The 11,660-nt window shown below is 26.0% G+C and overlaps 4 protein-coding genes across 4 annotated transcripts; all 4 read right to left on the reverse strand.

The window, feature by feature from the left end:
- Window positions 1-1,080: 1,080 nt before the first annotated feature.
- OCT59_014851 (uncharacterized protein) lies at window positions 1,081-1,829 on the reverse strand (the record flags this gene model as incomplete). Its single annotated transcript, XM_025310043.2, has 4 exons — window positions 1,081-1,124; window positions 1,180-1,215; window positions 1,301-1,333; window positions 1,571-1,829. 4 exons carry the CDS (start codon window positions 1,827-1,829, stop codon window positions 1,081-1,083), a joined length of 372 nt encoding a protein of 123 aa, XP_025186821.2.
- Window positions 1,830-2,385: 556 nt separating this feature from the next.
- Window positions 2,386-2,931, reverse strand: OCT59_014852 (uncharacterized protein; the record flags this gene model as incomplete). The annotated part of the gene is made up of 3 exons (XM_066150287.1): window positions 2,386-2,521; window positions 2,612-2,781; window positions 2,872-2,931. 3 exons carry the CDS (start codon window positions 2,929-2,931, stop codon window positions 2,386-2,388), a joined length of 366 nt encoding a protein of 121 aa, XP_066002467.1.
- A 1,334-nt stretch (window positions 2,932-4,265) lies between these two features.
- OCT59_014853 (uncharacterized protein) lies at window positions 4,266-4,982 on the reverse strand (the record flags this gene model as incomplete). Its single annotated transcript, XM_066150288.1, has 3 exons — window positions 4,266-4,501; window positions 4,588-4,669; window positions 4,917-4,982. The coding sequence occupies 3 exons, from the start codon at window positions 4,980-4,982 to the stop codon at window positions 4,266-4,268; spliced, it is 384 nt and encodes a 127-aa protein (XP_066002468.1).
- A 2,131-nt stretch (window positions 4,983-7,113) lies between these two features.
- Window positions 7,114-8,605, reverse strand: OCT59_014854 (uncharacterized protein; the record flags this gene model as incomplete). The annotated part of the gene is made up of 7 exons (XM_066150289.1): window positions 7,114-7,148; window positions 7,224-7,292; window positions 7,359-7,403; window positions 7,479-7,526; window positions 7,665-8,024; window positions 8,172-8,462; window positions 8,548-8,605. The coding sequence occupies 7 exons, from the start codon at window positions 8,603-8,605 to the stop codon at window positions 7,114-7,116; spliced, it is 906 nt and encodes a 301-aa protein (XP_066002469.1).
- Window positions 8,606-11,660: the final 3,055 nt, after the last annotated feature.

Raw genomic sequence — 11,660 nt, forward strand, 5'->3', positions numbered from 1 at the left:
ACATTAAAAACTTTTATATTCATTATTTTTTAATTGGTAAGTATTGAATTGTTTCTATCCCACCACCATTTCAAAAATCCTTTGTTATTTGAGAATATGGGAAAATAAATTTCTAATATTTTTAATATTTTTAATTTATGAACTCTTAAACGTGCATACTGTAGAAATGTGTAATCTCTTTCTAAAATATTAAACGTGACATCAAATTTTTGTAATTAACTGAGAAAAATTCTCAATAACAAAAATGCTATATTCTCTATAAATTTATTATGCATCTTTTAGCTTACATCTTTATAACAATTAATTGTTAAAATACTTCATTTTTGAAAAAAAAAAGAAACTGAATTTTGTATAAAATAGAATTGTATTTGTTGCAACTTGATAAGCAATTCACATATTATCATCAAACTATACATAAAATAAATCATTTTTTTTTTAATTATATAAAATAGTAAAAAAAAATTTCCTGGATGAATTAGCTGTTTGATATTTTCCATTACTGTATAACTACCGAATTGACAATATTAATGTTACAAATTATATTTCTAAAAATAAAAGACCATTCACAAATAAAGATAACAACATGGTACAAGATTTCTGGAGAAACAAATTTATTGATTAATTCTATAATTTTGTAACTGACCAAAAAACCTAAAAGCAAATAGGACAGTAATAGAATTATATTTAAATTCTTTCAATGCTATCAAGTCATCTATTAGATATGGTTAAATCATATTTTAGCCATAAAATATATTTCAGGTGTAGAATTCCTAAAGTTACTCTTGCTTGAAAGATTTGATAAAATTGCAAGAAAATGTTATTCACAAATTCATAAATGTTAATTAGATTTAGATAATGGATTTTTGGTTGGTTAAATTGAGTCCTGTTATTTGAAATTGATAGAAAGTAAAATTGATGACAAAAATAGCATTATAATATTTTAATTTAGATGGTAATACTAGAGTTAATGGACGGATGGTGGCACGAAATTTTACATATTTTCTACACATAAAAAATTTCCTGATGAAACACTAACTTATTAAATATGCTCCTTAGTTATTGTTATTTAATCCATTGATTTCATTCAATATTATTTTCACCATCTTGATAAATTTCATTTAGTTCTAAAATAAATAAATACATAAATCAGAAAAAATTACAAATAAATGATAAACTTACCTGATTCATTTAATTGAACATCTAAACATTCTGAAACTATAAGTTTCATAAAATATTATTTGACCAATTAATAAGTATTAATACAATGATTTATAATAATGATAATTAAAAAGATACTTACTTGGATTCGTTGGTTGAATATCACAATTAGCATCTAATCAGAAAAAAATAAAATAAAAAAATGGATTTTCATAACTAAAATAAGTAAATTAAATTACCTGAATTAAATTGAAAAGATGATAAATCTGAAGAATTTACTGGTTTTGGAAGATTTTTAAAATTTAAAGCTCTACTAGTATAAATTGCTTGTGGATGTGTGGCGATGTTTTTGGATTTATCTTTGCTTTGTCTGTTTTCTCTGTTTTCGAAATTTTTCTTCCAATAATATTACATTTTTTTATCTGAAAATAAATTTCACTATTTTCATCATAAATAATCTCGTCATTCCATTTTTTTAATATCTGATATAATTCTTTAGTGGTTGGTCTATTTTCTATTTCAGCATCCCAACATTTTATTATTAAATTTGCAAGTAATTTTGGTACATCTTTAGAAATTTTTGGTCTGAATCCTTTACATATTTTAATAACTAAAAATTCATCATGAAGAATATTATTAAGTTGAATTTCTTCAGAAAGAAACTCATTCATTATTATTCCAAAAGAGTAAATATCTGCTGATTTTGTATATTGATGACCACGTAAAATTTCTGGTGCCATATATGGTATTACTCCATAAATTCCTTTAACTAATTGCTTTTTATTTGCTGGTTGACACATTCCTAAATCACTTATATATGGATCATTATTATTAAATAATATATTGCCAGAGTGAAGATCTTTATGAATATTTCCAGAATTGTGAACATCTAAAAGTCCTCAACTTTTGATCCATAGTCTATATAATTTTCAGATTTATTTATATAATTTCTCAAATCTCCTTTTTTACAATATTTCAAAACCATTATATACTCTTTAGTATTTGGATCCTGAGTTATTCCAAAACATCGAACAATATCATAAAGATAAATCTGAAGATGAGATTTAATCTAATTGATAAAAGGAAAATTTTTCAATGAATGAATGAAAGTAACAATATTAAATATAAGATAAAGTAAATTTAAATTACCTCATTAAAAAAATCTGAACTTATATCAGAAGAATTATTCAAACTTTTCAATGCATATTTGTAATTAACTACCCTATGCTATTTCTGATCTTCAATATTCCAATATTTAATATGACCTTCAAGTCTTTCAGCAGAGTAAATTTTACTAAAACCACCTTCTGCCATATAAGTAATATTTTGAAAATTTTCATAAGGAATCCATTCAAGACAATTTCTATAATATACAGTATTAAGTTGTGATTGTTGTATAAATTCATCAATATCTTTATTTCCACTAGTCCAATTTTTAAAGTTTTCCTTAAACCTTTTAGCATTACAAGGTTGATACCATCTCCGTCCTGTACCAGGTTCATTACATTCTCCACATATTCCATACACTTGTTTTCTTTTTTCTAAATCATACATATAAACTATTTTTTCATCATCATCGTTTAATTCATTAGTTAAATTGGTAGTAGGAATTGTAGCATGATACTGTTGAATATCAAAAAATTATCATTTTTTAACCATATAAATTCAACATTTCTCTAATTATTAATAATAATGTGAATTTATTTATATTACCTGATATTTATATTTCTTGGTATCAATATATTTCCATAAATTCTTTGGCCTTTCTTTCATACTAATTAATTTGAATAATATCAGATATGAATTATAATTTTATATTTAATCTCAATTATATTATAATAGAAAAAAAAATATCAAAATGAACAATTGGATGAAGAATAAAAATGTGGCAGAAATAAAAAAAAAACAGGAAAAAATAAAAGAGAAAAAGCAGTACCTATTTATTAATTAGATTTTATACACAAATTTGTACTACCACTTAGTATTACAGTCAGACCTCCATAATTGCACACCCCTTGGGACCATATGCATAATTTTCAAAATAGTGCATTTAAAGAGGGTGTGCATTTATAGAGGTAAAATAATTAGAGATCATATAAGCTTGGGACCGAACCAGAGGGTGCATTTAGAGAGGGTATACATAGTGGGTGCAATTATGGAGAGTGCAATTATAGAGGTCTGACTGTATATAGCAATTTATAAAAAAATACTTTGACTCCGGGATCGACATGTGTAACAAGATAAAAATAGATAAAAATTGGTATCACCATACCGCGTTTTTTTTAGCCAATAAAATTAATTTATTATACGCAAATATCTACACATTTTTATTGTTTCTATTGTTTTATTTCAAAAACAGCTGCCAAACTTTTGTAGAAACGATACCCTCGGCATTTTCACAAACTCCTATAATTTATAACTGATAGTTAATATCGAAGATTCAGGTCGGATACTTTGAAGGTAACAGTTTGAATTATAATTCAATTATCAATTAAAGAATCCAACAGATAAAAGCACATTTTTTTTGAATGTAATCTTGTTTGAAAACGGGTTGAGTGGTATTCTGATACTTGATTGAGATTCTTTTTGGTTACATTATTATTTTTTTCTATAGAACACATCCACGTTATCACGGGTCACCTTTACTGTTACATTACACATATCAGGTTTGTCCTTTTCCCGTTCTTTACAATTTTCACTCCGGAATTATTAGATTCTCAGGCCAGAGAAAAGGATAATATGCCAGTTGTTGACGGTATTTATAAACTGCATCTGTAAATAGTATCATTGACATAATTTTTTGCTTTTTTTATCCATAATAGTATTTAAGTGATATAAATTTGTGGAAATGGAAAGCTAATATAAAAGATTAATAAAAAAATATCAATTTTACAATGGTATACTTATTATTCCTGCCCACAACTCAAGATTGTTAATAGTGTACGGATATCACCTCTGAGAAGATAATATTACTTTAGATTGTTGCCCAGTTCGTCCAGCTCGCCCAATCTCTTGTATACATCTATCTTGAGATATTGGCAAAGTTGTGTGAATTATTAAGGTAACATTATTTACGTTTATGTTCATACTAAAGGCTGAAGTTGCTATCATTTTATTTTAATGGCCCCATTCTTCCAATTTGTAGATAAAGCAGTTTGTTCCGTACTTTTAAGTTTTCCATGATACATTCCTGTAGTATTTGAATTGAAAGATTTTTTAAGTGCTTTTGTCATATCATCGCACTCTCCAACTGTGCCTCCATAAATAATTGCACGTCCCTCAAGATTATTTAGCAATTTAATTACTGTTTGAAACAGTTTTCCTTTTGTTTTTTGGCTTGGATCTGACTTCGAATTCAATTTATGGACGGTAAATAATTGAAGTTTCAATAATTTTCATATCGGGTCTTTCTAAAATTGATTTAATGACTTTGCATCAAATGGTGAGATAATGCCAGAATAGGAATCGTTGGAAAGTCACGTTTTAAAATTCTTAGTTTCTTCCAGTATCTCTATTATGATTTTCAAACTATTTAATTAAATTATTAACATAATAATAAATGAAATTTACCGAAATCCTTCATAGGAAACTATGCAATGTGCTTCATCTAAAACAAATTGAAGACCTCAAGTATTGTAAGCAATATGTAGTATAACACTAGCATAACACGAAATTGTGAATTCGCTATATATTTTTCTGGTGTGACAAATAATATACATATCAATCCATTTGCAATTTCAGCAAAGATAGATCATTACCTGTACTAGGGGTTTTTGCGCTGAGGAAGCATACAACATTGCTGCTGGTTTTTCCATTCCTATCATTTTTTCTCTTTGCAAAATAAAGAATTAATAAAGATAAACTTGGTTCAACAAATTTCAACGTTGACTTTTACTCTAAGAAAAAAAATTAGTTTATTACTTACAAGTTACAACTTGATCATTCATTAAGACTTTTTGAGGAGTAAATACTACAGTTAATCATCATGATAGTACGCTTGCAACTGCATATATTAAACTCTTGCCACCACCAGTTTTTAATATAATCAGTGTATTTGACCCTATGAAAATGACATAATGTTTTCCCGTTGCTTTTCACGATATTCAAAAAAATCGGACCTATCTTGCTAGACTCCATACTTTCCGTACTTGATTTAGATGTTGATTGTTCATGGTATTGCACATTTGGTATATGGTTTGATAAATTATGCTTCCTTAAATATCCACATAACGCACATAATCCATTAACATACTTTTTTTTGGAAAGATTAACAGGCTACGCATTTGAGAGATAATTGTAATAAATGGAGCAAAGGATAATTCAAATTTCAAATTTACTATTATTAAACTCTTCTTGAATTTGCAGACCATATGGAATCAAATCCTATATAATTTAATAATTATTATATTTTAACAAATTCAAATTAGAATATAAATTATTACAATACCTGTGATCAAACCCTTTAATGCTTTTTTTGATTGATAATTTTTTCTGCTTGTATTTTGTTATGCATCTTAATTGCTGGTATATTTACTTCTTTCTTTTGCTCCCTTTGTTTCCAGATATTGAATAAAATTTTCTCATCTTGATCAGAAAAGCCAACCAAATTACCTGCAGTACGAACTGTACGTTGAAGTTTCACAAAACCATTATTATTATGAATAACTGAAAGTGCATGACGAGCCCGATAAGATTTTGGATAATCTGTTTTCTTTCTGTATAATTTAATTTTACGCTATTAAAGGCTTCATTATAGCTAGTACATATTGCGTCCTATAAAAAAGAATGTCCGGAAATTGTCATCAAAAATATCCGGAAAATAAAAAATGTCTGGAAAATTGCAATATTCCAGACACTTACTGGACACCAGGCTCGTGCCCTCCTAAACATTTTCTGGGTATTTTACGGAAATTCACAATATCTCAGCGTCCGGAATATTGCAATTTTCACATTTTTCAGGCACCTGGACATTTTCTGGACATTTTCGATGACAATTTCCGGACATTTTTTTTTATAGGTAAAGAAACTCCATATTCATAATTTCTTTAAGTATATTTTTTCCAAAAAAAAAAGCCATACGTTGAAAAAAATATTAAGATTTTTAACGTATTGAATTTAGTGAATTTGATCGAGCCAATAATTGATTTGAATCATCAATCACGTGATAGCTATCCAATTAGATAAATTACGTGTGATCAATTATTACGACAATTAAATTCAATAATTAAATTTTAAAATTTCAAACGTACGCAATTTATGAGATTTCCTTAGGTCAGATGTTTTGAGTAAATAACTTCATTAAATAATATTTAATAATATATTTAATATAATACAATGGATGATGCAAAATTCGAATTATTACATTTTTTTTATCTTGTTATTACTAATTGGTAAAAAATCATGTTAGACAATATAAGACAATATACATTCTATATTAGAGTTAGGCCGTTCCAATTTAATCTTTAGTTTAACGTCCTCCCCCCCCCCCCTATTTTTGAAAAATTCAAGGGTGATTTAAACATATATGTTTGATATGTTTAAATATGCTTAAAACACCCCCTCCTTTACTAAAATTTAATAGTACCGAGAATTTCCGATTTTACCGAAAATTTCCGAAATTTTTAATATGTTTAATTTTCATGTTTGTTTAAATTATTCCCTCCCCCCCCCCCTCAAAATTTTTGGCCAGAAAGGACGTTAAACTAATTATTAATTTGGAACGGCCTTATAATTGATGTCTATTATGACTTACTTTTTTGTAAACATATTCTCCAAATTAAAACTTTTCAAACTTGTTATTTAATAGTTGAATCGGGACTTAATAATAATTTTATTTATTATATGATTCATATTTAATATGTATATAATTAATTGACTAAACACGAATAAAATAAAAAGAATGAAAAAAAGAATGAATAAAGACTTATATTCTTTAAGATAATTTAAATATAATATTCAAATATCAAAATCAATTTCCTGTGAAATATATCCTATTTTTCAAATTAAAGAAATCAAGATTAAAATAATAAAATTATTTGTAAAATTATAAAATAATATTTGCTTACTTTCATCATCAATATATTTTTTAGAATAATTTATATCAATGTCCAATTCAAATTCTTGCGTAATATAATCTAAATAAATGAAAATAAATAAATTTTATTAGGAATTAATACAAAGATACAAAAGTATTATTTTACCATTATCCTCAGTTTCAATTGATCTAATCTTTTTAATAAATTTATCTGAAAATATTTCATTTTAGTAAATATTGAATGTATTTGCACTTATATACTGTATAATTTTTGACTTTACCGTACCTCCATCAAAACAGTTTTTAGCTTGGTTATCTTCAAACTTCCTTTTACCTTTAAATATATAAAAATAATTCAATAAAAATAAATCTAAATAGTAATCAAATACGGTCTTACAATTTTCAATTCTGGCCGTTACTATAATTAGTTTGGGATAGTATCATATAGAACCAATTGTTTCATTATATTTACCAACTTCTGCAGTTATAGACTTGCCTCTTAAACTTCTTGTTGACATTGCAGATTGAATCATACCACTTAAATGTCTACTCTTATAAATTGCACCTGGATTATTTGTTGCTACTGGCCCAATATCTGACGATTTTATAATTTTAGTTGGATTCATATTTTTGCCTTCAATATTGAATATTTCCTGCATTTTGTCTCTTAAAACAGTAGCTTTCGGTCTTTTATTTGGATCAGAATTCCAGCATTCTTTCATTAATTCAATATATCCTTCGGGTGCATTTGTAACAATTGGTGGTCTTAAACCATCACATATTTCAATTATAAGTTCTGTATCATGAATTCTATCCCAAAAAGGTCTTCTACCTGTCATAAATTCCCACATAATCATCCCAAAACTGTATATATCTGAGGCTGTAGTATATTTTCGTCCTTGAAAAATCTCTGGCGCCATATAAGGAATAATACCATATCTCTCATCATTATTTTCTGTATATTCAATTGCCGATTTACTTATTCCCAGATCACCTATATATGCAAGCATATCTTCAAGCAAGATATTTCCACTATGTAAATCTCTATTAATAATATCTTTAAGAAAGATATTTCCACTATGTAAATCTCTATGAATAATATCTTTTACATGTATATAAAAAAGCCCTTGTGCTATTTCCCATAATCTTTTAGATTTTGTATGCCAATCAATATTATAAAATTCATTACTTAAATAATGTGACAAATCACCCGAACTATAATATGGCATAATAATCATAACATCTTTGGTAATAGGATCTTGTGATATTCCTAAATAAGTACAGATGCAAGAAACGTCATTATTTGAAAAAATCTGATAAAATACCTTGAGCTAAAAAAAGAATAATTAGTTTACCATTGTCATTACATCCATTACATCGAAGATTAAAAATATTACATGTATCATACCTCATTCAGTTCCTTTGGTGTAATGTTTTTAGAATTATTAAGATGTTTAAGAACAACTGAATAGTTCTTCTTACGAGCAATATTCCAATTACTAAAACTATAACCTACAATATCCCGCCAATTAATTGGACCATCAGTCCAAGTAGCTTTATAAACTTTACTAAATCCCCCTTCGGCAATAAATTCTATATTTTTGAATTGATCATAATGAATAACCTCCAGTTTCCCTCATCATCAACATAATTTCTCTGTGTATGTGTGATAAAATCATCGATAACTTTGTTTCCACTTGACTTAAACAGCATCTTTATTTTGTAGCATATGTGGCAAATCTGGTGACTTTCATCTAAAGTTCTTCTTTTTCTCTTACACTCATTACATTTTTTATATATATATTTATTGCGTTGAGCAATTAGCGCCGGTTGATTTAAATACATGTTTTCTGATATTAAAACTCAAATTTATGTATATAGTCCGTTGATTACTATATATCAATTTTTTTTAATCGTTAGCTTAAGAAAATTATCCATATATATATATATATTTTCAATAGTAAAAATCGTGTGAAAAAAATTGGCTAAAGAATTCTTTTTCGAATTCTAAGAATTTCGCACAAAGTTCCCATGAAAGAAAATTCTAAAAAACTAATCTAGAATTTTATTTTAGAAATACGAGAATTCTTTCGAGAAAGATAGTACAGTTGTGCAGGTGTAATGTTTGTAATGATGTGCATGATTGTTGATTTATTCCAATAAAGTATTATTCAGGTATTGGTAATTGTAAAATTTCACTAACTCAAAAAAGAAAAAAAAAAATTAATACTGAGTTTGGACTTTGGAATATCATCAATGAATATACTATACTACTTTAGTTCTATGACGATCACGAATAACAGACAAATAGCCTTTTCCTATCTGTCGTACTCTCTAAAATAGTGTTACAATTTTTTTTTATGACCCATAGACTCCCAGTTAAACGATCATCAACACACTAGTAAAGTGTACTCTTTTTGGTTGTAAATTATAGATTTAGGAATAAGAATAATGAATCCTAAATCTAAGAGTATAACTCCCTCCTTATGAATCGATGGCCTATATTTTCATTTTTTTCATGCACTCAACATATTACGCAATATTTACGCAAAAAATAAAAATTATAAAAAAATTTTTTTTTTTATGTGTTGCTCAATATATAATATATTTACGCAAAAATAAAATTAAAAAATTTTACGTATTACTCAAAATATACTGTATTACATAATATAAAATTTATCAATTTATAAAAAATAAAAAAAAAACGTGTTACCGCAATATAAAATTTATTTTTTTCATAAAAATTTTACGCGTTACTCAAAATTAATATATTTCGCAATTTTTTTCATAAAAATTTTACGCGTTACTCAATCAATATATTTTGCAATATTTTCGCTTTACTCAATCAAATTTCATAATTTACATAAAATAAATGAATCAAATAAATTTGGTTTCTGGAATTTGTAATGAAAATAAAAAACTGGAATAAATCTATGCAAAAAAATTTTTGTTTCGCAAATTTTATTTGGCTGTTCCAATTTCCATAAAGGTATAAATGAATAATTACAAAAAGGCAATACATGATCAGATGATGTGGCTATAATACATATAATACAAATATTATACGTTAATCAAAATCCAAATATGTAAGTTGTTTATTTGTTATGATAATTTTTTTTCACACCGTTTAATTAAAAAAAAAAAAGGTTTAGCGTCTTTGGTAACTCTAGAATCTAACGTTAAGGGTAGAGTATTACTTCATCATATATGCAAAATGTCCAAAGTTTCATAATACCAATTTTCAGCAAAATATGAAATCCTGTAATAATAAACATAAAGGGATAAAATTATATGGTTAGAAGCCATTGTTCTGAACTTAATTTTTTTTTAATTTAAAATATTTATTCGAAAAAAAATTTTGAGAACCCTTCAAATGAAACTTAAAAAAAGCTGGCGCCATATTATTTCTGGTTAATGGCTAGTTTAATTAAAAAATACAAATTGTCAAAATTGAAATGTAAAATAATTAAAAATAATTTCTATTTTTAAACAAAGAAAATAGGAAAAAAAAAACTTTCAAAAAAAAAACTTCTACACATTATACACGTTAAAGAGGACGAAATAATGAATGGTCAAGAAAATATTGATAAATAACATCATTGATATTAATGGAACTCAAAATATAAACTTCTTTGTAATGCATTATTGAGGAGTTTGAAGTAAACTTAGATACCGAATGTCCACCTTGAACTCCGTATTAAAAGCGGTAATTTAACGATACACATCTTCTGTTAAACATTAATCTGAGTTTCACAGAAAAATGTTACATTTAACAAGCGTAATTTTTTTTAATAAGACACCTTCTTATTTCTTTGTATTACTTTTTACGCAGAATACACACATAATTTCGATCAATACAAGAAGTCTATTATAGTTTAAAATTTGACTTATTTAACAGGTAATGCAATCCATGCATATTCTGGACAAATATAAATTTTAATTAGCCAATTGAATTATTGAACGAGTGAATAGTATATCATTAAAAGTTGTACAATAAATATATTTGAAATTTTCATGCATGATATTTTGCTGCTGATTGTGCACATGACCAAAATTTAACGTTAATATGTAATCAAATAAATGGATTTTGAAGAATACGAGACCAGATGATAAAGAAAAATACAAATATACATAAACCGACTTTGCAATTTAATAACTTACTTTTGATACAAATCAATTAAAGAAACGGAAGAAAATAGATAAAAATTTGTTGAAGAGAATTATTACTAGACTTTCCATCCTTTAATACAAATAATCCTTCAATATTTATTGATTTTTATTCAATAGTTTAACATTTATTTAAACCCTTTAATTCAAACCAATGCTGAATTATTATGTTTAGAGGAGTTTGACTCATAATATTATTATTTTTTTTCTTCGTTATTATGCTATTATGCTTTTTTTTTTATTAAAAGGAAGGTTTTTCGGTGTACATAACAAATATTCATTTTAAAAATAATATATAATT

This window comes from Rhizophagus irregularis, chromosome 22 (genome assembly GCF_026210795.1).
Source record: "Rhizophagus irregularis chromosome 22, complete sequence".
NCBI lineage: Eukaryota > Fungi > Glomeromycota > Glomeromycetes > Glomerales > Glomeraceae > Rhizophagus > Rhizophagus irregularis.